The 27,548-nt window shown below is 45.3% G+C and overlaps 2 protein-coding genes across 3 annotated transcripts in view; both read right to left on the bottom strand.

The window, feature by feature from the left end:
• Positions 1-433: 433 nt before the first annotated feature.
• On the bottom strand, positions 434-9,867 carry CRYGN (crystallin gamma N). Of its 2 annotated transcripts, XM_051768313.1 has the most exons (5): positions 9,770-9,867; positions 8,456-8,528; positions 7,851-8,099; positions 5,934-6,079; positions 434-628 (listed from the first exon to the last, which is right to left on the bottom strand). In XM_051768313.1, exons 1-5 carry the CDS (start codon positions 9,865-9,867, stop codon positions 493-495), a joined length of 702 nt encoding a protein of 233 aa, XP_051624273.1. In that variant the 3' UTR covers positions 434-492. The 2 variants fall into 2 exon arrangements, with proteins under 2 accessions (XP_051624273.1, XP_051624272.1); XM_051768312.1 differs by lacking the exons at positions 8,456-8,528; positions 9,770-9,867 and adding an exon at positions 8,560-8,897.
• Positions 9,868-15,862: 5,995 nt separating this feature from the next.
• The window catches only part of RHEB (Ras homolog, mTORC1 binding), a 38,585-nt gene continuing 26,899 nt past the window's right edge, over positions 15,863-27,548 (bottom strand). The window contains exons 5-8 of the mRNA XM_051768314.1: positions 23,507-23,563; positions 23,359-23,406; positions 22,736-22,817; positions 15,863-16,905 (exon numbers count right to left, since the gene is read on the bottom strand). Coding sequence (XP_051624274.1) covers positions 16,813-16,905; positions 22,736-22,817; positions 23,359-23,406; positions 23,507-23,563 — 280 coding nt within the window. The 3' untranslated portion in view covers positions 15,863-16,812. The remainder of the gene's footprint in view (positions 16,906-22,735; positions 22,818-23,358; positions 23,407-23,506; positions 23,564-27,548) is intronic.

The raw sequence follows: 27,548 nt of genomic DNA, 5'->3' as shown, positions 1-27,548 counted from the left end.
ATGTCACGCTCAGACAGACCCCAGGAGTCTCTTGGATCCTGCCATGATCCTCACGTGTCCTCACATGGCCTCCGACGGCTGCGCGCCCGCGCTCCCAACACTTGTGTGCACCAACGTGACCCCCTCCAGGCACCAGGAGTCAGTTGGGTCCATCACGTGGTGGTCAGGGCAGAGGGAACATGTGTCAGACCACAAAACTGCAGAGGGAGACAAGATCCCGGATCTGCTTGTCACCACCAGTTCTGGCCCACCACTCTCAAGTCCTCCCCATACCACTCCCAAGTCCTTTTATTTACTGCAGAGTAAAACAAAAAAGCAAATCCGTAGCGTGTAAATCAAGGTTAGAAAGGTTGCAAGTCTGTTCTCTCTTGAACTCATGTTCGTTACGGGCAAAAAAAAAAAGGCACTTAGAGCCGAAAGCTGGTGTTTGACAATTTATTCCACAGGCCAGTGAGAGGGGAGGAGGGCGATGCTGGTGGGGTGGAAGCTCAGCTAGAAGTAGTTGACGACCCTTCTGATGGACTGGACGCTGGCACTGCGCGCCTGCCACGCGTTGAAGTTGCTGAACTCGCCGCGCTCCACCACGTACATGCGGCCTCGGTAGTTGGGCTCCTCGTACAGCACCCACCTGAGCAGAGAGGGAGGGTCACTTGGGTCCCAACACTGTGGTCATGCCAAGTGCCCACGTGGAGTGGCTGCATTTAGGCACTGCAGCATCACAAACTACAAGGGTTTCCCTTAGTGTAGCCTGGCAACCATCCCCAGCCAGACTGGACCTTGTACTGGGTTACACCAGTGATGAAGCCTGGGAGCAGATGCTCCCCTCTTCACATTACTCTAGGAATGGATCTCTTTGAGCTTCACCATGTGCAACAGAAACAATTTAATAGGCTTTGATAGTGCTAAAGAAGGACATGAGTCCCCTCAGCCCCTGGATAACCCTCTTTTGGACAGTAAGGAGAAATGTGCAACCCTTGATGGATGTTCTGCCTCTTTGAACTGACTCATTAGCTATGATGGGAACCATATTTAGTAATTTCTCTCTTTGTTAGTAATTCTTAATGGCCTCTTTGATGCTTTCCAACAGAGAGCAGGACTTGGCTTGGTTATCTTCACTTCATCTCTGCATCCAGAGTTAACCACAGCTTTACTTTGGAATGCAGTCAAATAGATGAAACACTCAATAACCTTGGTGACTTTGGCTTGCCTGACTTCTTCACCTGGCTTGGCTACATCATTCCCTGTGGGGATGGCTCATGGCATGTCTTTCACCGTTTCAAGGTCTTCAAGCCAGGAGCAATTCTAGTGGCCAAGAGGGATAATTTTGCTGTTTTCCTCTCCCTTCACCCCCCTTTAGTCACATTTGTCATGGTATTAAAGTGGCCACAAGCGTCAGCTCTGTCCTCTATTGAAATCTCCCAAGCTGTTTAAACCAAGTTTTGCCATTGCTCTGACAGTTTTACAGTCATGTTTCCACTGTGTCATTGCTGAGCTGCTCATCTCTGCCTCTTTCCTCTCTTACCAATGTTTTTTAGGATTTTATAAAGATCTGTGCTGCTTGTCCCATCTATTGGCTCAGCAATGACAGCAGAGCAGAAATGCAATCCTCCAAGTCATTTGGTTTCTGTGGTCTGTCTTGCCAGGAACTCAGCGGGGACATTGTGGCTGAGACCTCCTGTATGTGGGATTTCCAGGGAGAAATCCTTCAAGTACTGGATGGGTCAAAGACTGCTGGCCTCCAGAGTCAGACAACAGCTGGAGAACTCAGATCAGTCTGAGCCAGAGCAAAAAAGCTGAAGGCTTGAGGGGAAAAGTTGTTTATAAAACCAGCCACCCATGGGCATTATTTAAAAATAAAAAAAAAAAAAAAAAAAAAAAAGAAAAGTTTAGGGTATTTAATCAAGCCATCTTACAGATTCCCTGACATATTTGGATTTGTCTTGTGTTTCTGAGAGGACACAAGGTGGGACTGTGCTGGTCCCTTTTCCCAGCTGCCTGTGCACCACTATGACCTGCCTGGTACCCTTCTCCTGCCCCGGCCTGTGCCTGCACCATCGCTGCAACAGGCTTCCCACAAACAAGGAAGCATTCTTCAGCACTTTTTGCAGCCAGTTTGTATCTGAACTGGAATTACAAAGCCATCCTCAGACTTTTCCTCTGAAGTTCACTTTGCAGCACATGGAGAAGGCTGCCTGGTGCTCACGTGAGTTTGCAGCAGTTTGAGGTTGCCCTGAAGCCATGTACCCCCATCACATATCCTGATGTGCACTGGCAGAGAGTGTCCTCAGCTTAATTAAGAACAATTCATAAAATTATCCTCCTCCTCTAGATACACCCCAGCATTGTTCCTAAGGCACACATGGCTTTCTTCGTTTCCTCCCCCGTACCTTCATCTTACACGCACTTCTCCATATCTTCAGACGATTTGGACCTCTGTGGCCATCAGCTCACTGTCCCTCCCTCATGCACTCCTGGAAAGAGCTCCCAATCCTGTTTTCTGCACGTTTCAATCACTGCTAATGCTATTAGAGGTACTGCAAGGTGGTAGAACAGGGATGTCCACGGAGCACTGCTGGCCCACTGGGACATGGTGGTTCTTCCAGCTGTTCTCTGCTCTAGGACAACTTTCAACAGCACATGGACCCTGGGGAATAGAGCAGGGGGAAAAGCAACCTCTCATAGGCAGTGTCTTGCCCAAGATTTATGTGTTTCTCTCCAGACACATGGTTGATGTGTCTGCACAATCACATGGAGGGAATGGGACAGGCCTTGGGGTAGATGGAAGCACACTGAGTGACCTGGTGTGGTGACAAGAACCCACTGGTTTGTCCCTTTGGTTAGGGAAAGGTTGCAAAAAAAAAAAAAAAAAGAGGAATAAAAGGAATAGCAAAAAGATGGGGATGAAGTGTATTGGCAGTGCAAGGTGATGAGTGAAGGATTGTATGGTTTACTTAGCTATTCCCTTATTGCCAAAAATTTACGTTCTCTGAGACCGTCAGCAAGAGAGGAAATCAAGTCAGTCAGGAGCCCAGAAAAGAAACAAAAAAAAGGATGATCCTGTTCTCAAGCCCAGCATGGGAGAGCTGATGCAGGTATATAGCACACAGCCCTTAAACATCTTGGTGCTGTGTTTCATTGGCACATAAACCCAGAGGACATGGGAATAAAACATGCATGGAACCAGCTCAAACCCTATAAGCCAAAACTGGCTGCTCACACTGAAAAATGAGGAGGGGAATGCTGCAGCATCAACCTGAACCAACCAGGAGGCTTTCAGTGGGGCTGGAAGTCCCTCATTCTCCATGTAGGATTCAAGCAGTGCCACAGGCAGGTATCGCCTCTGCTGAGAAATATGTGATGTTCACTGGGCAGCAGCATTTGGGTACCTGTTCTGGTTGACATTTCACAACCTGCAGAACAACTACCAAACACTCCTAAATGCTTCAGCAGAATTAATGGTTGGTCTGCTTCCTGCAAGTTGTGTCACTGTGGTGTAGAAAAGCCCTTTTTGGGGTATTCTCTCCTGGGCCGCAAAACAAATTTAGCTTTTTTAAGCCGTTGTTTCTAAGCAGTCCTCTGTGGAGTGGCTGAGGCACAAAAGAGGACGAGATGAGCACGTCTTCATCTAAAATCAGATGATACCATATGTGATACTGGAGCTGGCTCTGCCCGTGGGAAGGGCAAAGCCACTCTCCACTCAACCTGCAACAGCTTCCGAGGAGGCGGCAACACCTCGAAACTGCTCCAAAATAGCAATCTCATTTCCAGCATGGTTTTAACAGCTTTATCACCACCCTTTCTGGCTGTGTGGGGTAACAGTTGCCAGCCCCAGAAGGGCAGCAGGGAAGGTGCTGGACACCCTCGGCCCCACCATGCACCATGCCAAAGGCAGACGTTTGTCTCCATTCCCATGTTTCCAGATGATCCATCATCACTTCCCTCAGGCACGGCCGCCTCCACAAGCGCAGGCAGCAACTTTTTATCAGCACGTGACACCATCCATAGATTTTGAAAAGGAAGCAAATATTTCTGTATCCAACAGATGTCACGCTGTGGGAATTGAGGGTGAAAATCACGGATGGAGGCCGTGGCTGAAACTCCCTTCGTCTCCACTGACCCCCTGTCCTCTGCTCCACAAATGGCAGAGGATGGGTCCTGGGAGAGCTTTGCCAGGCTGTGCCCAGCATCACCTACACCTGCAGCACCTCTGGAGTCACCTGGGCTTATTTGGTCCATCCAAAGGAGAAAAGTGGTGCTGTGGGGTCCCTTTCTCCTCCCTGGTCTCACCTCTCTACTGTGGTATCTTATCCATCCCTCCTGTAGCCTGGGGACAGCAGGTCCCTCTGCACTGTCCTACCTTTTAATTGACTTTACAGGCATTTCCAAGCATTTCCAACAACTGTCTTCCTGGGATCTGAATGTAATACTACAAACCTCAGCGAGTTTCCTCACCATGCTCCTTTCGGTGCTTGTTTTTTTTTTTTTTTCAATTTTTTATCACTACTCAAGGACCTTGAGAAGTCATGTAACATATTAACACAAACAGCCCAGGATCCCACGCGAGGGAGAGCAAGCTTCGTGCTCCCGATATATTTTGTAGGGGAAGGGAAAAATCAATCTGAAAAATTTAAGTGCTTGAAAGTTTCTGGGCAGCTTCCCAATTTCTCAAGCTCCAGGCTCTGCCACAAGGACCTGAGCAGTAAATTGGCCCTAAAGCTCTTGCCAGAGTACTCATGGGCTCCCTCTTGGCTTTACAGTGTTGGTACTCAAATGCTCAGCTCTAACAGGGTCCCCAGTGGGCTCCAGCCATTTCTTCCCATTGGGAGTGGGTAGCTCTGCTCCTTAGTTTTAATGAACTGCCACTGCCTAATCATAAGCCTGGATTTTTGGAAGAGCAGAGGTCTTGGTTGAATCAGAAAAAGGGGCCTGCAGGACACTCGCTGTCAGGGTGTCACAAGATCGGATGGTAACAACTGAAGGAAAAATGAACAGAAAGAGTCCAGCATTCCAGGCTGGAGGCTGGTGAGCTGCACAATATCCAGTCCAGGACAGGTGAAGAACAATGTATCCGTGTTCCTTCCTCTGCAGAGGCTTCCCTCTGCCCTGTGCTTCCCTCCAGCCACCCTCTGCCCGGCTCTGGGAGGATGTTGTGGCATTCCCCAGCTCCCTTGCAGTAAAAACGCAATTGTGAGATAGAGGAAAAGGGAGACAGACAACCCATTGGACAACAAGAGAAAAAAGACATTTAAAAAGACAAACACCAGAGAGAAAACACAAATTTCCACCAAAACAACAAGGAAAAGGCAAATCTTACATACTTCTGAGGCTTTTAGGGGCATCTGTAGAGGTAGGAGGATGAGGCTGAGCATCAGTAACTCATCTGCAAAGTGAGTTCATGAGGCACCAAGGGTGACCAAGACCCCCACGGGGTGTCTGGGCATCATCACTGCAGTTGCCTCTGTCTTTCAGAAGCAGGATTTAATTTGAAGCCTCACTTGTGCCACCCAGGTTTCTAGTGTTGAAGCCACTTGCAAGACAAAAGCCTTGATGCACCAACCGAGCCATGCACCCACCCTCCCCAAAAGCCTCTGCGCAGCTTTCAAAGTGGTATTTAGAAACATGATCAAAAATGTTAGGAAGGCATGAGGGAAGAAGGGGAAAAGGGAGAGAGGAAGGAAAGGAAAAGGAAAAATGATCAAGCTGCTTTTAAACATCTTGTTCCATACACTGTAAAAAGACGTCTTGAAATGCCTGTAGCTTGTGTTTAGCTGCCACTCTTTGAAGCAGCTCTCAGTGGTCGGGCACCAAAATTCACCTTAATGCCCACTTTTAGGCTTTCTCCAATCCCCCTCACTCCCTGGAGTGCTGGGCACAGGGTGTGTGGGGCAGGGAGCACGGCAGGGCTGCGGGCCAGGACACGAGCAATTACTTACGCGCCGTCGCCGTACACTTTGAGGGCATTGATGCAGGTCTTGTCCCAGCCTTGTCCCTGCAGGAAGGAGCAATCTTCTGTCAGCTCCAGGCTGGGACCCCTAAAATGGCTCCCCTCGAATATCTCAATCCTGTAATGCTCGCCGTGCTGGGGACAAAGGGGTTCGAGTCAACAGTAACACAAAAAAAAGCAACGATTTATTTCTCCGGCTTTTATAAGACAAAGATGAAGATGGAAGGGTGCTTTGGAAGGGGAATGTGAAGAGCAGTCCAAGACCACTGGTGCCAGCATGCACAAAGCACGCACAAACTCGTGCTGCCTCCCAGCACACCAACCAGGAAAGCTGCCAAAAATCCCTCTCCCCTGCACCCCGCTGCACCTTCCTGCAGCTGCTGTGGACACATGCAAACACATCGCTCATGGGGTGCATATGCTCAGGCACATGTAGCCCCTCTTCCATACGCAGATCCACCCCCCATCCCACAAACCCTTCATCCCAAATACAGCATCAGCTGCAGACCCGACTCTCTGTGCGCCCACACAGCAAAGAAAGATACGTATCCAGAGTGTACAAAGATGCTGGACTATTCCCCTAAACTAATTCGTGTTGCCTCCAGTTCCATGTGTAGCTGCTGTTCCTGATGGGAGATGTTGTGCCTTTCTTTTAGGAAAATGAAAACAGGGAGAAGAAAAGGAAACTTTCCCAGCATCGTCGTTGCTGCATGAGCCCTTGACGGTGACACAACACAAATTACTCCGGGGAGATCTCTGCAGCCTGCGGCAGAGCTATGTGGGACAGACCGAGCTGAAAAGATATTTTTAAGCAAAATTCAAAGAATACCTAAATGCATTTTTCAAATAAACAATGTCAGCACACAAGAAGGCCGGGCTGCGATGCCAAACTCCACAGCAGGCAGCCACCAGCAGCAGCCAAGTGGGTACCGTGCCTGAGCAAACATTCCTCCGGGAATCTGTGCTGCAGAAATGCCTCAAAGCACTTGCTGGCATCTTACAGGGAAAACCTTGGGCCCGGGAGGAGGAGCACATCCTTGTGCTGGCCAGGGTCTGGGGCCTGGGGCAGAGCACCCCTCCATGTACGGACCATGGAGCTGCTTTGGGAGCTGAAACAGACCCACTGTTGTGTGAAAAGCAGCTTCGGGGCCAGTGAGAAACCTCACCAGCTCCAAGAAGGCTCATCATTGCCCTGGGGGTCTTCAGTGATAGGACAGTCAATGGAAAGACCCAACTCAGATTCATTTTTCTTTGTCACCTTTTAATCTTCCCAATTAAACTTTCCTCTCGACTGTGCTTTTAAAAGCTTCGTTATGGGAGGGGAAAATAATGGTTTACTTTAGGATTACTGGGGTGGGGTTTGCAACAGCAGAGAATTCAGTTAGAATTTGCTAGGATCAGCCCAGCTGCCCTATAGGTCCAGTTCAGAGAGAAAGCCCTCAGGCTGCCCACTCCCCCTCCACATCCGTGGGGAGCCCAGTCTGCCACAGCTCAAACTTGCCTTGGGCAATGAATCTCCTACTGGATTCCCTGGCGCATATTTCATAGCAGCTTGCATTAAAAAGGGAAAGCACTTGGTACTAGCAGGACCTTGCCATCTCATCTGGAAAACCACAGGAATATCTCATCCCATTAAAGGCACTGCACTTCACTGTGGGAGGAAGAAGGACTTTCCTCCTGTCTGGGGACAGGGGCAACTGTGTCTTGGCTTTGTGGCCTTTGCAGAGCACTCCAAGATGGGACAAACCTTCCCCAGGAAACCATTTCTTTCCCAACGGGACACGTTATTTCTAAAGAACACAGGTTTTCATGACGCTTATTCACGGGGCTCCCGTGACCAGGAGAAATAAAACCCAACGGTGCTCCGGCTGGGAGAGCCAAACGCCGCCAGCAGCTTCCAACTCACCATCCCGACGGGCCGGCAGGAGCCCAGGTGGTCGCTGCGTCCATTCCAGCGATAGAAATCGGGATACTCTCCGTGCTCCAGGATGTACTGCTGCCCTCGGAAGTCGGGGTGGTCGAAGCAGACCCAAGCTCCGCTCTGGACGCAGATGGAGTTGACCCGGTTGAGGAAACCTTGCTCCTGGAAGCTGTTGCAGCTGCCGCAGACGTCCAGCTTCCTGCCCGTGAAGCATTTGCCTTCGTAGAAAGTGATCTGGGGGGAGGGAGGAGAACGGGCCCGTGGTGAGGAGCAGCGGCATGGCCGGACCCCCATTCCGAGCAGATGGGAATCTCTTGCAGCTGCATCATTTCAGGGTGGTTTGGGTTATTTTAGCTGCTTTCCGGCACAAGGAGCACGACATCACTGGCATTTTTTCCTAAGAACCGCATTTGTTTTTCTGGGAACGCAGCGCATCCCGCGTTTACGACGCTTCTCGCCGCCTCGTGCTCTGTCGCACATATTTCCAGCAGGAATGTTTAAACAGGAAACTTGGCTCCCGAAACGCAGCTCCTTCTGCCGCACCCCTCCCCATCCCTGCTCCCGAATTTGCTCCCAGTATCATCACTCACGTCGCGTGTGCCGGGTCCATTATCCTCATCAGGGGCTCCAACCCGGAGGGCGCTCGGGCTCTCCGGCCCCAGGCTGAAAGGGAAGCGGTTGGGTCGTTACTTACTTTTCCTGAGTATTGGGACATTTTCTGCTGGCTGTTATCCAAGACCAAGAGCGGGAGCCAGACCAAAAGCGGGATGGACAGGACATTGGACACCCCACTATATAGGGGCCGGCGGGGGGGGCCGGGCCGGGGCTGGTGTCGCGAGGGCTTTTTAACAAAGCCGCGGGAACCGGGGGCTTTGCGCTTTCCTGCTTCGTAGGCAGAACCGCTGGTGACGGGGCCTGCTGAGTCCAGGGTTTTGATTTTGGGCAGATGATCTGACAAAAGATTTGCTTGGCAGGGCTTTGGTCGATTAGCAGTGCACATTTACCGCTCCTTTTTGGAGGACTTCTTTTTTTTTTTTTTTTTTTTTTGGTTGGTTGTTTTTTTTCCCTCCCTTTTTTATTTTTTCTTAGAACAGATAAATAAGTAAGGAAACAGCAGCATCTCTCTAAGAATGGTGCATAATTCCTCTGTGTTAGGTTTGCTGCCTTTAACTATCAGGCTGCTGCTTTTTTCCAGCTTCTTCCCACCTATTACAGCATGGCAGCCAAGAGCGGGCATCCTTGGAAGACTCCTCACCAATGCACACTGCACTCCATCCATCACACCAATGGTTTCTCATTCAAACATCTTTAAATGGCATCTCTGAAAGCCAAGGACCTGATTTCCTCCAAAGCACAAATGTTGGGCTCACAAATTCACTGATGTTATTCAGAAACATCATTTTTAGGAATGTTTTGATCTTCCAGCACTGAAGCCCTGACTCACAGCTGTAAATCAGGATTAGAGGGACTTTTTGACCATAAAGTTACTGTAACAAAGTGGCTTATATTGCAGCTATATGGGACCATAAAGTCCTTGTCTGTGTTATAAGAACATCCAGAGATTTTAATTGTCTTATTCTCAGGACAAATTAATAAGCAAAGGAAACCCCCAGCCCATAAACCTCATCATTTTATATTAACAAGCCAGGCTACAAAGAGGTGAAGGCAAGTGCCTTGGGGTTGCCCATGGACCAGCATTCAGAGATGTACCAGGTCTTAAAAGACTTGTCTTTTATGCTACTTAATAGTTCTGGAAGAGACTTCACATATAGCTCCTGCTCATCCAATCCTCCTCTTCCTCACCCACTGGGCCCTCACCATCTCCCCCCTTATCCTGGACCATCAGGCACGCGCTTCAAATGCAAACCCTAAACCCTCATTTCCTGGCAGGTCCAAGTGCTCACATGTGCCAGCAGCCTCGCCTGGCAACCCTGCTCTGCTGCCTTGGTTCACCGCTCTGCTTCAAGATTAAAGACCGTTCCTGAAGAAAGGATGTCATCATTAGGGCTTAAACGCACGCCGCCCTTTCAATTAAGATGTAGAAGTTAATAAGCGCGTGTGCGCGCACACGTAGGCTGAGCTGGAGGATGTCAGTTGACTGGGATGCGCTGGAGGAGGAAAGAGGGAGGTGGCACATTGCGCTGGGAGAAGAAACACATTCTTCAGCTGACGCAGGTGAACCTGCCCCAGCGTCGCAGAAACACGGTTTGCATTTATGTGTTCTGAGGGGCTGCAGGAAAGAATGAAAAAAGCCTCATCTAATTAAAAAAAACAAAACACAACCTACCCAAACCCAAACCCTCACTGAAGTGCCGGTGCTAATTTTAAGGTGTTAAATTAATCACCAGATGATGTAGAGAAAAGCAACAGTGCACGGAAAGTCTCACTTGGAAGAGCGGCAGCCAGGGCTGGAGGGCACGAGTGGTGTTCCCCAAAACCAGCCCTTCCCTGTGGCCTTGCACTCAGTGCCCTGGGAGGGAAGGAGAAGTGTCCCTCTTCTCAGCCATGGCGGGGAGCATGAGGGGGACGAGGTGGCACAGTCGTTGGCACTGGGATCCAGCTCTGCATCCATCAGGGTCATAACAGCCCAATGCTCTTTGCATTGGCCATGAGAGGGAGACCCACAGCATCCACGGCAAACTGGCCCTAAAGTACCCAGGAAAGCAAATATTACCTCAGGAGGATTTTTTTGTGGAACCACAAAAGCCTGGTTTCCTCTGGTTCTGTCTCATGAGGGGATTTTCCTGTTTCTCCTAAGGTGTGAGATTTAATTAAATGTGCAAGAACTTGTTGAATCTGAGACTTGTGCCCAGCTGTTGGATTTGTTAGAAGTTGTCCAACAGGCTCAAAAGCTATTTTAGGAGAGATGGAAAGAGGATGAGACAACTTTATTCTCATTTCTTTGAGAAACCATGCTAAAGATATGAAATAACAAAGGACCCATCTCTACAAAAAAAAGGAAAATAATGGGAAAAAAAGAATATGGAAGAATGGCAAATGGTAATTCTTGGACAAACCCCCTTAATTTCTTGCCAAAGATGGAAAGGCTGCCAAGGAAAGAGAGGAAAGAGGCGCCTGAGGAGCCTTTGGCCACTGGCAACCTTTCAGGCATATGATGCTGGGGCAGACAATTTGCTCCAGGCCAGAGCCAGGGGGTTGAAAGGGTGTGACTCCTGGAGGTAAATCTTTGGGAGTGACCTCACTAATGTGAACAGGAATATTCCTTGTCAGAGGCTTAGCAGGATTAGCATTCTGCTCAGAATTACCCACTGTGGCAGGTACAACCCCCCACAAATAACAATTAAGGGAGCAGCAGCCAAGGAGTTGCTCCACATCCTCTGGAAGGGCCATCCTTCAGCTTCTGGAGGAGCCTGTAGTATTTGCAAAGCAGTGTAAGACCCAGTGCAGAAAATCCTTATCTCAGGGCTTTCAAAATGCCATCTTGCCTAAAAAAGCTCATCAATTCTTCGCCTACCTCAGTACAAGATACTTAGAGCTTATTAGATATGGAGCAACCATGGGTCTTGCTCCTTCCCACAGAAAATATTTTGGCTTGCTGCTGGGAATAATGAGCACATCTCGTGGGCCTCTTCAGAGCAGCAACAGAGCTCACAGTGAGAAACCATCCTTATGACTCAAGGGAGAGTGTCTATGTGAAATCCACTTTGCTCAATGAAGCCCACCTCAGACCAGTTGGCAAAGTACTGATTTCTGCTGGTGATTAACCCATTCCCAGTGCCTGAGTACACCATGTGCTGCCTCCCAGACCTGCTGGGGAGGCTGGTTACACTGACTACAGAACATCCTGCAAAACATTCAACCCACCCCCTCACTGGCAGAATACAATCACCTGTTGCTAGAAATGGGAATCAGCTGCCAGGCAATGGTTTTGTGTTCAGTATGTTGTCTTAATCGTGGATGCACTAAAACACAGTCTCTGCAATATCTCTGCCAAGAGTGGCCATCCCACACCCTGACCCACCACCCACCCCATGCCACACAACACCTCGTGTCACCCATGTGGAGTCCAGACTTCAGAAAACCTCCCCAGACTGAGGAAACCCTGTCACAGAATGATGGTTCAGATCTGGCCAGGTTCCCGCTAGGAAAATGACTTCTCACCTTGGAGATGGGATCAGGTTTAGCCAATTAAAGAGATGGATACTGAAAAAAAATCTAAAAAGCTTTCAGAGCCTTAGAGTGTTTAGGGATCAGTGTTAGTGCAGCTCATTGCACAACCCAGCATCTGACTAAGGTGAGACTTGGACTTCATTTTGGAAAGCATCAGAAAGCCAGGGTTTGGGGGATGAAATCCTTTCAGTTTTCATTGTATTTCAAGGAAAAGTTCCAGTAGGGAAACAGGACACCTAAGGAAAAGCTGAATGCTGAGAACACCCATCACCCAGTCTAGCTCAGCCACATTTCCACACGTCAGTAACGAGTTGAACGATCTGCACAAAGGTTCTTGCCCCCCCTTCCCCAGGTGTCTAAGAGGAGCAATTCTGACCTTATCAGCTGAGGCTGTGAAGATGAGTCAGTATTAGCGAAATGCTCTGAAGATGAGCAGTCCTGATTACATAAGGACTAATCAGAACCTGTTGATTTCTCCTTCTGGAGAGGCTCTGGTTCAGCAGTGCTAATTAGCAGGGTAAGCCCAGCAAGCCCGGGCACGTCATCACCACCTGCACCGCGCTGGCACAGCAGCCTGTGACATCTGCAGCAGCGCCAACTCTTCAGCAACAAAGGTGTAGGACTATACATTTCTTTTTAAAAAGGGTAAAAAAAAAATGTGCACCATGCCAAAGGCTGCCCTTCTCGTTTCGGGCTGCTGCCCACCTTGCACTTCGAAGGGAAGTGCTGCAGGTTGGGTGTTATATGCCCATTTGTGCCAGAGACATGGGCAACTACAAAAGCTGTCCTTGATCACTGCCAGGGTGCAAGTCTGGACACAGAAACTTCTCCATTCAAAGAAATCAGAATAGAGAAAGGCTGAAGCCTTCACTGCTGCCTCCTGTGCTGAGACAACTTGCTCAGCAGAGTCTGATTTCAGCCCATCCTGCTCTGCCCTGGTCCACATACTGCAGTACAGCTACTGCAGACATGTGGGAGCAGTAAAAACACTCTTCCAGTTCTTTTCTTCTCCAGTGTGCTCCCACCAACCCTTTACAGAAGCTGGAAGCAGCACTGTGCAGAAGATTCCACAGACCCACAGCAGAACTGCCCCCCAGCCTTCCCCATCGTGGAGTTAATCAGGCAGTGACAAAATTCACTATGCACAGAAACAACAGGAAAAAGAAAGCTCATGTATCCACCTTGTGTGTGCAGTCCATCCTCCCCTTGCTGAGCTCACCTGCCCCACTGCTTTCCTTGTCCTCAGCATTCCATGCACGGCAGGCTGGGAGATGGGCAGCTCAGGCTCGGGGACTCAGGATTATTCACACAGCAAAGCAAGGAGTTGGACAGGAGCACAAACAAGGCACGAGTCATTTCCAGACCAGCACATTTTAAATCACACAAGTCAATGAAAATTTAACTTGATTTACAGTAAATCTTCACATAATCAGAGTGGTTGAGGTCGGCAGGGACCTCTGGAGGTCACCTGGTCCAACCTCCTGCCCAAGCAGGGGCACCTAGAGCTGTTTCTTCAGGACCATGTCCAGGCAACTTTTGAGTATCTCCAAGGTGGGAGACTAGTGGACAGTGCTTGGTCACTCCCACAGCAAAAAAATTTTGCTTGTTTCCTCAACAGCAAAAGGATCTTTGCACTTTCACCTTTGCCAGTGATCATCCCTTAAGAATAAGACTGGGCCCTGTTCAGTGTATATAAATTTTTTTTCTAGCCTGGACCAGAGAACTTATTTCCTCTGTGACTTACCTTTTCATCTGTGCACCATTTATCACAATCCTCCAGAAGCCTCCAAAGGATCAGGGCAGCTGCCAGGCAGGGCTGCATAAATTCGTCAACTCCAGGCAAGCAGCAGTTTGCTGGATAGCAATTCCTTGTTTCTGTACTCAACAGGGCTTCCAAGACTTCCCACCACCCCACCTCAGGGCTCTCACAGTGAAGAACCCAACTCGTGCCAGCTCAGTGTAAGGAAGCAGGAGGCTGCCCCAGCCTCTATCAGACTCCAGCTGCTGGAAGGTGCCATCTGAAGAAGCCAGATGAAACCTCTGTACAGCAAAGGGTGAGTAAGTTCACTGACCACACTTCACTACACGTTTCAGCAAAACTGCAAGACTATTGCACATGGCTGGTCTTTAGATCTTATTAGCAGAGAAAGGCTTGGACAAGTGGAATAATTCACATTTTTTACTGGATGAACCAGCAACAGGAGGAAGGGAACAACGTATGTGGATGAATCCAATTCTTCAGCTATTATGGAAAATGCAATGGAAATACTTCCCTCTCAGTGCCAAGTACATGAACTGTTTGGGTTGGAAGGAACCCAAAAGGTCATCCAGTTCCAACCTCCCTGCCATGGGCAGGGACACCTTCCTCTAGACCAGGTTGCTCAAGAGCTTCATCCAACCTGGCTTTGAACACTTTACAGGGATGAGGTATCCACAACTTCTCTGGGCAACCTGTGCCAGTATCTCACTGCCCCCACAGTAAAGAATTTCTTCTAACAGTTATTCTAAACCTACTCTCAGTTTGAAGCCATTCCCCCTTGTCCCATCACTACATGCCCTTGTAAAAAGTCCCTTCCAAGTCTTGGAAGCTCCCACTGCAAATCATCCAGAGAACCTGCACTTGCCTTTAAGCCCTTCTGAAAAGCCTCACCCTGGAAGGCAGGACCCCAGTTATCCCAGGACTATCAAGCTGCATATGTCCTCATCCATCTGCCTTAAAGTCTTAGCAGCTGGCACACCTCATGCCCCAGTGCAGCAGTTATTTCAGACTTTAAACTGATTGCCAGTACCCATGCAGCCAGTGTTTTACAAAAAAAATTGAGTAAATGTGGTCACTGAGGTTTGTGTCATTCCAGAACTTCCACCCTGTGATCCAGACCACATGACATTGTGTCCGTGATGCGACTCCGCAGGCTCTGGTCATGCAACAAGTCATCCATGACCCCACAGTGATCAGGTAGTGAAGGGTAACACCCCACAGACACAGACACACACTGCTCTGTGCTCCACACATCATTCCTGCCTCCACAGTGGCTTTACCATCAGCCAAACGACCCTTCTTCCAGTGCTGCAGATTCTTGTAAAGAAAATGGCCCCAGCCCAGTCTGGATCCAAAATCAAGGCAGGGACTGGTTTCCCTGAATGAGCACTCCAACGTTGAACTCCAGCAATCCATCAGGTATGACAACCATCCAGCTACTGAACCTGCACTTGGCACAGGGTATGAAAATGCATGTAACAGCAGTTTTCCGAAACTTTGGGAAATATCCTAAATGGAGACGAAAAGAGCAACTTTTTCTTTTTTTCCAACAGGAAGCCAGTTAATCTCAGGATAACCAAAGAAAATACCAAGTTTTACTGCATACACTGCTAAGTGAGAGGTTTAGACCATTTTCTATTTAATACGAGGGAACAACTGCACAAAGAAAATAAAGAAACAAGATGCTGAACTTGCATCTCTTAGGACAGACCAGAATGCAACAGCTAACTCTGCTTGCAAAAACATCACAAGTTTCCCCTCCATTTTTCTCCTGCCAGAAATTAAGTTTTCAGACGGACACAAAAATGCATGAGAAACACTTCATTTAATTAGCTGTTCCCCAGACCAGCCTTGTTTGTTTTTACTGTTTTGGGGTTTGTTTTGCTTTTCAATACCAAGTAGCTCAACCGCACATTTTTTAAATATATAGTTGAAGTACTTTGTTTCCAGACTTGAGAGATCAAGGCTTGTTCAAGCCTCTAGTCCAAAAGCCAAGGAGCTGGTCAGGGAAAGCTGCACAGGGCTGTGCCAGGTGCCAGGAGACCGCTCACCTCCACAAGTGCCACGCAGATGCAGAAGCAGAGAAACGCACGACAAACAGCCCACATCGGTTTGTTCAGGACGTGCAATTTATTTTAAATGACATTTTTTTTGTTCTCTTAACAAGTCTACGCTTGTGACCTGGATAAATTCACTCCATCCTGACAGCGTTCCCAGTTACAAGTCCAGGTGAACAGTCCACAGCACGGGGTCCGCCGGCCCCTTCTTCGGGACACCCGCGCACCCTCCACTCAACAGGTACAGAGGAAAAACACAGAGCAGGTTTGTCTGACTGAAACCCCTTCCAAAAAAAAAAAAGCTGTCACTCGTCTCTCCTTCCCGTGAACGGGCACAAAGCAAAGCTGAGCTCCTTGGCCAGCCTGGAGTTCCAGTAGCAAAAAAATGTTTGGGATCACTCGCAAACAACTTCCCAAGCAATAGTCAAACAATCCATTGGCTCCAAGGATCTCTCACGCCTCCTCTTAAGGTCAGCAGGTGAACATTTTTCACAAAGAAAAAAAATAAAATAAAATTTAAAAAAAAAAAAAAAAAGTTGATATGGAGTAATCAACGAAAAATTATAAACAGAACATTTAAGGTTTGCAGCTATTTTATTTACAAGTATACATTTAACACAAAGAAACACTGATATCCAAGCCTAGTTAATAGTAGTGTAACAATATGCATCATTTTGATGATTATTCTAACCAACAAACTACACTGAAAAATTAATGCCAGTAAAATTCTTGGTCATAATATTAAGAAATACAATATATAAATTGAAAATATGATTGCTTAAAATTTGAAAATGGAAGTGAAGCCATTTGCACAGGAGTCAGAGTTTAACATAATCTGAAGGGAAAGGCTCCAAACCAACTGTTTATCTTTCAGGTTAACAGAAGAAAAAAAAAAATTAAAAAAAAAAAAAAAGAAGCATAGTTTATCTTTAAAGATAATGGGCAGTTTTGCTTCTTCAGGTAGAATGTATTCCCAGTGTTTTCAGGTTCTGCAGTGGAATTACATTACTGAGCATGAAGACTTCCCTTGTGAAGCTGCCCCATCGATTTTTTCTGCCTCCAAAATTATCCTCTTAAAAACATCAACGGCAGTCTGCAAAGAGAGAGCGCACCATTAGGAGGGAAGAAGAAACTGCCTACTTACTGAAAAAATAATTAAAGATATGTTAGCAGTTTTACTGGCTACATCAGCAGGTAAATGCACGTCCAATGCTCAGTCCGAAAGCAAAGAGGGAAAATACAGTAATTTCCATTCCAAAGGAAAGTGTAACCCCTGTTCCACAGCAATCCTCAACTGGTTTCTGTCACAGCAGGGAGGGCAGGTACACAGTGAGCCAGACTCACAACAGAGCTAATAACTGTAATTCACTTTATTTTGCATAGTGAGCTTGCACTGAATGACTGAGAGCACAGAAGATCTTGGTGTTGTGCTGCTCTGGAGAATAAGCCAATTCCTTTCCTCTCAGTAATCTTTAAGATACCGAGTAACTACAGAAGGCAGCAGATTTTTCAGCTCTCAACACTGACTTTGCACAACCCAGAATGAGGGTTATTTTTAATATTCTTGATTTTCTCATCTTCCCTGTAGGTAAGATCAGTATTAGACACGGTGCAGGAACATGAGGGGAAAACACAAATATTAAGCAATATCCTTTGATTAAGCCCTTCTGAGAGAAAGGGGGTTTATATTTTAAACAGCCTGCACTGTACAATTAGTGCTTCAGTGTTTAAATCTTTGACTTGGAAACGTTCTCATGATCATCTCAGATGTGCTATTTGATCAAACCTCCAGTCACCCATTTCAGGAATTCCAAGCATAGGAAAATATATTCATTATATAAAAGCAGTCGCAGTATGAAAGAGGATAAAAAGGGGGTTTTGTGGTTTTAATCAGCAGGCTGAAGAGCACCCGGTGATTTATGACTATGTATTCTGATCTAACACATGTTTTTCCACCTCCACAAGACATAATTCTCAACTGGATCACTTCCAAATTAATCCCATTGATTGAATCCCCACAACAAACTTAACAAGATTAGACTGAATGTTAAAGTTTCCCATATTTATACTGTTTGTGCACAGTACGATCTCTGGAACTATTTAAAATACTTCACCAGCTGGAAATAGAGTATTCCTCCATATAATGCAGCTTCCTGCAATCCCAACAGGACCTGACAGAAGTGGCTCATTAGTTCAGTAATGATACAACATTTCCTGGGCAAATTAGACTCTAGAAGAACCGTGCACTGCAGTTGCTATCAAACTGGTTCCACTAATGAAGAGTTTCCCTTAATCAAAAGTTGGTGATGCACTGATTTACAAATATACTGCACCACTGTTTCCTTGGAGGCAAAATTTTCAATGGTTTCATTTCAGTGCACAAGTTCTTCATGCCCACGTTTCACAGCACCCATTAAAAAACCTCCACAACTTACTCTGTCAACCAAGAAGCTGCACATTCCCTGTCAAAGACATGCTGTTTGAAGCAGTAAGATATAGGAGTTCACGGGGTTTGTTAATTCATTTCACAGAAAATACATATTCACTGGGAAGGTTTAGTCGCTGTCCCACAGTTAACGCTTCGGAATTTGTAATCCAGCTCAAATCTGCTGATGAATTTTAGACTGAGCCCTTAAACAACACAGGAAGCTGTGTTTTGTGACAAGGAATAAAGAACACAGCCAGACTTTATATGCATCTGCCTCCATATGTTCCAATTATGGAATGTGGGTCACACCTAGCCCACAGAAAGCCATCTGCCTTCCTTCTACCTTTCTCCCCCTGAGGAAACAAAATCCATGTCAGCCTGGGCAACACCTGCTGCCCATGGAGCTCAGCACCATGCAGGAGACACCAGAGACTCAGCTGCTGCTGCAGATGTGCCCCTCGGTGGGAGCAGGACAGACAGCTCGGGATGTGGAATTCTCTGCACGAGCAGGGAGTCAGGAATGTGCTGCCAGGAGCCAGCAGGAAGGTGCAAGCACCCAAATCCAGCCCACAGCTGCCGGAGTCATCCTTTGGCAACTGTTTTATTATTTCAAAGAGGAAACTCTCAACTGCTCATACTACTGGTTTATCCTGGCACAGAACTGGGCAAAGGAATTTGAACAATACTTAGGCAAAGGAAGAGAGAGTTTTTCCTCCATCCTTTGCCAGTCCAAACACAGTCCAAACATGTCAGATCCCGGGATCCCAAACTACTCTGAAGCATTTACTGAGCACTGCATCTTCTGAGCTCAAAGATGAAGTTGCCCTCGAAAAATAAGCAACAACCAAGTAACTGGTTTTTAAGAGACCTCCATTTTGGTAAAAAGTACATTTTTTGCTACTTCCTTGCTGGATGAACATAACTTGGTTACTTGTTACTCCCTAAATTCTTCCAGTAAAAGTTGTCTCCCACCTTCAACTAGGTTTAAGACCAATTTGGATTCTGGCTGTATTTCAAACAGTTACTACTTTATTGTACTGGGATTAAGATGAAGCACTCTATCATGGCCTAGGTTAAACTAAGTAGGGAATTCCACAAGAAAGGCCTGAAGTTCCTGAAGTTATCCCGAGCAGTTCAGCATGTCTGGTAATAACGAAGCAGCTTGAGAAGACATTACAATAATAGCCCAGCAGTCATCTCAGAGGTCTTTTCCATCAAGTCTCAGAATTGCCTTCCTGAAGCCCAGGGACTTCCCCTGATGACTGATGTGCTGGTGATATGCAGGTTCCTCCCAAAGTCCTACCAGGTCACCCATGTCTGGAGGAGATGTATCTGACCTTGAGGACTGTGGCCAGCCACTGCCATTTATCATCACCACAGCTTTGATCTTTGCCTGTCTCACTTTCCATCTACTCCAAGTCACGTCATTTCTGGAATGTGTTATCTTTTGCTAACTCCTGGCAGAATAGGTATAGTTTGCTTAAGTTAATCTACAGAGCTATTTTAATTGCCCAACATTGCTAGGCCAAGCTCCTTGGACTCTCGTAGATGCTCCAAAAAGGATTTTTCTGGGGGGAGGAGGGGGCAGGAGGGCAAAGCAGGAAGGTAGAAGAGGGAGAAATGAGCCTTTGCCATCAGATCCTATTATAGGGAACACCTCTGGTTTCAGCAGTTCTTTGCAAAGGACAAACCACGCAGCTGACGGAGTGTGGTCTAACCCCTGGGGCAGAAAGACCTTCTCTCCTCACAGCTGTGAAGAACATCACATACCCAGCCAATCTCAGACCAGCACACCAGACACTGTCATTCCTCTGCTCCACATCCACCACACAGAGATGGCTCAGTTTCTGAGAGAATTAACAGATGTTCCCCCACTCAGGAAGCTTTGAACTCTCTGCTGAAGTTCTAAATTCCCAATCCAGTCCAGTTCATCCCTTTAAGCATCAAACTGGTGTTCTATTAAGCAAACAGAAGCTAAAGCACTGTTGGAAGGAGTATAGAATTAATATCAATAGTTAAGCTACACTTGTTGTACAAAGCCAGTACAGGTGATTATCTGGATAAACTTCAAAGTAAAAATACCAACAGATTTCTTTTTCCAGTAATGTTGACTTATGCAAGGTGAACACTCAGTACCAGGAAAATGACAGCATAGGTTGTTATCAAGGTCAAAAAAAACCCTTTTCCCCCCCAAACCAGAGACAGTTTCAGAGTAAGAGAAGATACTCTGTCTTGAGAGAGGTCTATAGATGAGCTGGTTTTACTCTGTCAAAATAAGATTTGGAGGAAGAAACCTGCTTGAGTTCAGAAGTGCTCCTGGTCCAACCCACAGGGAAGGATGTTACAATGCCTGACATCTCCTGTTCCCCCAGCACCTCACAGATCCAGACTCCACACTTGGCTCCCAACGCTCAATCTTCCACCCCTTCAGAGGTGGAGGTCTGCAAGACAGACTAAGGCAGCTGTGCCAGTTTTGGGCTCCTTCCCACTTTCTTTCGTACATCCCGACCCTCCGAAGGAAATATGTCAGGGAGCCTGAAGGATGGTCACATGCTGTGAGCACCCATCTCAGAAGTGACATATGATCTCCCAAACTTCAAGTTGGACAAATTTTCCAAGTGTATTATGTAAGAGGCGTGAAGGAGGAACTGTGTTCGAGCACCTGCCTCTGACAACCTGCTGCTAAATCCAGAGGGACACAACTTACAGTGACCTGCAATTGCTGTTCTGGAGGATCCTGCTGAAAGGAAGACCTTTGCCAGCAAGAATACACACAACTTCTGATTTTATTTTTTTTTTTTGGTGGGATTTGTACAGGCCTGTCCAGGATTTTGAGTATCAGACATGCAATTGCCATTCTGATTTCCCTGAAGGCTACCAATTTTGCCATATAAATTCCAGCTGGCAGCTTAACTTAATACAGACAGTCTGAGACTAAGGAACAGTCACAAACACATGGCAGTCAATGGGGCTTTGTCAGTGCAGCAAGTTAACACACAAGAGATGCCAAGCATCCTAGAAAGCTTGCAGCTTCTTTGCATAAATAAAGCCAACCTTTTTTATTCTTGGTTCAAGAACAATAAAAACTCCAGAAAAGTTACCAGTAAGATATTCTGCTGCATATGAATTGCTGTGCTGTTACACACTGTGAACATATGCCAAAAGAAAAAGAGCACTGGCAATAGCTTTGCCTAATCCAGAAGTATTAAGTCATTTAAAAATAAAGAAGTGGAAAAAAAGATCAGATGTTTTTAATGGGTTTATTCTTTACACTGTCAATTTAATTTCCTTTGGTATGCATTTGAAGCTCTCCAGCATACAGAGAAGGTATTGAGAAATTTCATGCTTTCATCATGCCCAGTTCTGACAAGGTTCATACAAGTCAGAAGTACTGGTAAACTAACTCCAAGTGTTCCATATCTGGTGACAAAAAACAATCCAAGATTTTCTTCCAGGGAAAATCCAACTTTACTCAAGTAACTTGTAGAATTGTTGACAATGAACACTAGACAAAAGCTTTTGTTTTGATTTTGGGGATAGGGAAAGAAAGAAAGGCTGCTGAAACAGGTCCTGTCATAGCTACATGACTGCCCTTCTGATTGTGCTCATGTTACCAAGGAGGACAAGGATGTGATATGCTACCTTAAATGTGAGACCTTAACATGTGTCTATATTTTCAAAACTCAAAAGCCTTGATGCTCTTGAGAGCTATAAGAAAAAATAAAATAAAAAAAAAGAAGGGAAAAAACCTACCCCTCCTCCCCAGCCTGCAGCAGTTATCCATCACTTCACATCTGAACTAGGAGGCTCTTGTAGCTTAAGATATGTCAAATCAATGACAAAATATTATTACCAGCCACAGGAACAAATTCAGACACCATAACGTATTTAGGAGGCATTTTAAAAAAAGTTATTTAGAGCAACCAAGAATAAGATGTTATTTACCATGTAATTAAACACTTTCTTTCTGTGATAGGAGACCAGCAAGTGTAAATGTGTGTGGGTTAAAATGCTTCAGACTGTGCAGCTTCACTCCAGCTGTGTCACAGTGGTGCTGAACTTCTGTTGTGTTCTGACACTTTTCTGTGTTCCCCCACCCCATGGACACACAGAATGATTATTCCCCACAACAGAGAGACTGAGGACCTTAATACACAAGGTTCATTCCCTCATACCAACTCACTGCTGTATAATCAGTGACCTCTTATTTAAGGTAACAGACCCTGTCCCACCCACCACGTGGATCTTGGGTTTTTTTTTGTCACTAAGTGTTCTGCTATGTTCAGAGAAGCTTAACTTTCAGTTCTTCACTTCCTCCTCCCATTGACAGTTGCATGGAAAAAACACATAAACCTGAATGCAGGCAGCCATTCTGTTTCCATCTACACAAAATATCTGTAGAGTACATGCAAATACTTTAGCTTCCTTTATTAAGTGAAACTATGAGTCATCCATTACACTGCTGTTTGAATGAAGTGACTCTTAAATCCATTACCTGATTTTCTTTAGCAGAAGATTCCAAGAAAGCTGCATTCCAGGATTCTGCTAAAGCTTTCCCTTCTTCATAGCTGATCACCCTGACCAAAAAAAGAAAAGTATGTTCTTTATAGCTTGCAGAAAAATTGGAATCTGATATGTCAAGAAATACCTCCAAGTACCAAAGTACATTAAGGGCATTGTAACAGGAATGTCTTGTGAAGTCTGATCTAAAGCATTTGCTTTTGGCTGCTGTCAAATGCACTACTGGGCCAGGTATAAAACTCCTCTACGACCCAGAAGAGCAGTTGTCCCAAAGTACTGCTTTATTTTCATGATCTGTAGCATCATCTGGTATTGTACAGTTGTGACAAACACACTTCTGTTACTTATTTTGGAAAAAACCACAAACAAACCCAGAGCGTTAAATGACTGTCCCTGGAACCTTATAGCAAAAATCAACATTACAACAGAAGTTCATGGCTCACAGTTCACATTCTGGACACAGTTCCTTTGCCCAGTACCTTATTTTAACCTACAATTTGATTTTAGTTATGGAAAGCCAAGAACAAAGCCAGTGTGCTGCAGCCACAGGAATGTGGGCTGCTGCCTTTCATTTCCCACATTCTGGAGTTCACATACCGTTCCATATGCAGGTCTTTTTTATTTCCAACCAGCATAATGGGTATTCTGTGAAAGAAAGTTCAGAACTTCAGAACAGTTACAGTATACTGAACAAAGCACTAGCAACATGCCTGCAATGAAATGAGATGAAAGTGTCACTACTTACTGGACTTTTCCCACCATATCCAATAACTTGCCATGGATAACTTTTATCACTTCAAAACTGCAAAATAAAGGGATGAAGTCACACATGCACTCTGATGTTTATCCTCAATACCCAATACACAAGCAATTACACGCATATGTAGGTTGTTGTGTTTAAAACTTACTCTGTGTACAATGGCAGAACTACAAAGATGCCCCAAAGTCTCACCCACTTGTGTTACAACAGCAAACTGGTCCCAGCAGCAGCAGAGACCAGCCTGTGCCTACCCTTACAGCCTCCCCAGCTATGGCATTTGCAGAAATAAATAACATTACCCAGGACTGATGCATCTAACACAGAATCACCCCAAGTCCCTCCCACCTCTCATCTGGTTTATATCTGCAGTGAGAAATTCAGCTGCTACAGTCCAACAACCCTGGATGAGTATGTCAAATTAAAGCAATTGGAAAGAAAAAGTAATTAGTTAAGCAGGCTCCATCTCAAAAGAATACATTTTTTTTAAGAACACTTAGTTCATACATAATTTTAAAGTTTTACTTATGTGAAAGCCAAAATAAGCCTAACATTTTAATTTTCTATGGAAAGTGAGTAAACTGATCTGCAGGATGGAATTGAAACAGTGATTATTCAAATACTTGTTGTCTGTTGCCCTACCATGTAGGTGAAGATTGGATATAGGAGGTAAAGAAGCAGTACTGTGAAATACCAAGGCAAAAACCTCACTAACAAAATCCACTGCATTTGACATTTAGTACTTTTGGGAACAAGCTATAAACGGGGCTGAAGAGCAGATGTTGTGCTCCTCTAGTTACATTATGGAATGAATGCTGGTACATGAAGTGCACAACTCAGATTTGTTTTAAGGGAGGCACAGGCTCACAGATGAGACACACAACAAAAAAAAAGGGACTGAAACTTTTCCAGTTTCCAAGGTTGTTAGCTACAGGCAGTGTCTTGACTTGCACTGCATTTCAATTAGAGTTGAAACTCTTAAAAATAGAGCAGCACTCAAACACACTTCCATCTCAGAGCAATCAAAGACCTGGTGCCTAAAAACACTACTCAAGGCATTAAAACCTCTCACTTCTGGAACAATAAATGCTACCACATTTAAGATGTATTTTCTGTCAAGTAGGTAAATTTGTCTGACTGCAGCAATAATTTTTGAGACTAAGTAGAACACAATGCTTCTCCATGTTCAGCTAATAGTTTCAGTATATCCTATCAAGAAAATGAGTTCTTTGTAAACAAAAGCCTGACTCAGTCTGGCACAACTTACTACTGGTAACTCAAGCTGGATACTACAGATTACAGGAAAACGTGAAATCAATGAAAGGACTTCAAAGACACAAAGAGTTTATGCTGAAAGCTATTAGTGAAAATTCTGGTCTTGAGAACTTGTCTTGGACACTCCTAATTATTTAAAAAAAAAAAATTAAATGGAGCTTGGCTGTGACAGAGTTGAGAGGCAACGCTACACACAGAACTAGGTGACCCTGCAAACTGAAAGAAGAATGAAAATGCTACAAAAAAATCTGCTACAGACCACAAAACTGTTTTTCGTCTGAAGAAAGAGGAAGGATCTTAGCACAGTAGCCACAGGATAACTGAATCCCTGGCACAGTACAATCTCTGTTTCCTTTCCCCTATTAGGTGTGTTGTTTCCAGCTCAGCCAGAAATACACCACAGCACAGCCCTGGTGAGTCCCCACCTGAGGTCCCAGTGCACAATGCTGCCAAGTGTTCTTGTCCAACCTGGGCTCCCCATTTCCCAATTCTGGGTATCTGTTTGTCTAGAAGTTCACAAGCTTCCTTGTCCAGCAAAAATACTACAAATAAACAACTGATCTTTGTTAACTGACCGAGGTGGAAGTCAAACAAGAAGTGCTATTGAAACTCAAACACAATTCTGACACAGAAACAAGTTGCCAAGGACTGCCAGGAATTAAATTGGCTTGACCAATTAGTGTTCTAGAAAGCTTTTCAAATAATTAAGGTCAGAAGGAGCAGTGACAGACTAAGACAGATGCTGACCAATCCAAAAAGAACATCATCACAGTAAGCTGTGAAACTGTGAGAGATCTGGAGACTATAAGAGGTCCTTTCTAGTTCTGTCAAGCAAATGGGCTACAGGAAACAGCAAAATGTGTGAAATGCAAAAAAAAAAAAAAAAAAAAAAAAAAATTACTAGCTGGCAGATAAATGTGTTACACAAAATCATGGAACTTAGCAAGATACAAAATTGGAATTTAATTAAGCTGAACTAGAGCAAAAGCCTTCCAGTAACCTTGCTGCTGAGAGCCTGGGAATATGAAAAATGTAGGGCATTAGCTCTTATTCAAGTCCTATTTAAACTTCCACTGGAGGCTGGCAGGGAAGATGGTAATTTTAAAAGAGCATTTCTATTAAGTTTGCTGTCAAAGCTCTCACCCCAGCTGGATCAATACTCAGATCAATACACACACTTGGACAGAAGTCAAGACAGATGGTGACTGATCTGACTGCCTGGGCAAGTCACTGATGCTATCAGAGTATTGTGGAAGATCTTCCCTACTGCCTAAACACTGTCTTGATACAGAACACAAGGAATTGAACAAGATGGGATCATTGGTACTTTGAAAATTTAAAGGAAGAAAAAAACACCAAAAGCCAAACAATCTTGGAATAAATTGATCAAGACTAAATACTGATGGTAAGAGTTTCTACCTGCAGTCTTAAACTATTCTGTCCTGTTTATATTTTCACCATAACCTGGTTTCTGTTTTAGCCAATTGAATGCTACCACAGACATCATGAGGCAACAACTGAGTGGCTAAGAACATGTCCTTTAGCTGCCAACCAAGGAACAGCACAAGTTGCAGAATCCTCCAAGTGATTTTAGTCAAAGCCACTATTGGTCTCACAGTACCACTTATCAGTGAACATTTCTGTACTCACTTTGGGAGTGTTCTCAAGGCAGAGAACACTAACTCCTATTTCACACAAGTTACTCAGCATCAACACTGAATCCCTCATTAAAAAACCCAGATCCAATGGAACTAGGTAGTTTAGTATCTCTAGACACACAAAAGCCCAACATCCATTGCATTTCCTCCAGATCACGTGTTTGACCTTCTCTACTTCAGAACTGAAGATGAAAACCAAGAACGAAGGACTGTGAAATCTGTTCAACATTAAAGACCTTGGAAGCAACAGAAGTTCATAATCAGACCATATCCTTTCTTTGAGAAGTACAGAAGACCAATAGGCAAGTTGTACTACAATGGTCTGCTAAAGAGCACTTGAAATGACCAGTTTTGTCTGATTTAGAGGAAAAGACATGGAATGCTTCAGCACTCACAAAGAGCTGATCAACTTTCTTCAAGTATAAGAGAAGTACCTACTTCTCTTGCACCTGATGACAGTGAAAAGTCTAAGATCTTATTCATTTAACTAAAAAAAATTAAGAAAACAGGATTAATTCAGCTGTTGCAAAAGAAGATACTGTGCAATATTACAAAATTAACATCTCCTCAAGAATAACCAGTACTTAAACAAGCAAGATGACCACAGGAAGGGAGAAAATAGCAGAAGATGACAAAGTAATACAAAGGCCCAGATGAGTCTTGCAAGTAAATCACTCCAGCTACAATGGACTGTGCCCTCACGTCAGAATGGACAGCTAATAGCATGGAAAACACAGATCCTCTGGCTGCAGCATGTCAAGAGTGAGTCTGCAGTCCAAGAGTCATACATTGCTGTTTATAAGAAAATTTCTGATGGTTAACTGGAACAATCCAAGACAAGAAGTCAAAGAAATCTCAGTACTGTAAAAAGCTACAAGGCTGAGCGACTGATGTAGCAACTAATTGGGTACTTCACATGAAGGTACAGTGCCCTTTAGGTTCAGGTTTACATCTGCCTTTGTATCTAATGCAAGAGCAACGAATTCTAAAGTTATTCCTTGAAATCACTCTTTGTACTTTTACTTACACCTCAAAATAACCTAGTTCAGCACTGTCTCATTTCTTACATTGCACCTTGCATATTAGTCTGCAAAGTG

The sequence above is a fragment of the Manacus candei genome, unplaced genomic scaffold, assembly GCF_025592945.1.
Source record: "Manacus candei isolate 608988 ecotype Guabito, Panama unplaced genomic scaffold, ASM2559294v1 h1tg000094l, whole genome shotgun sequence".
NCBI lineage: Eukaryota > Metazoa > Chordata > Aves > Passeriformes > Pipridae > Manacus > Manacus candei.
The sequence above is the reverse complement of the archived record's forward strand: the minus strand, read 5'-3'. Positions and strand labels throughout refer to the sequence as shown.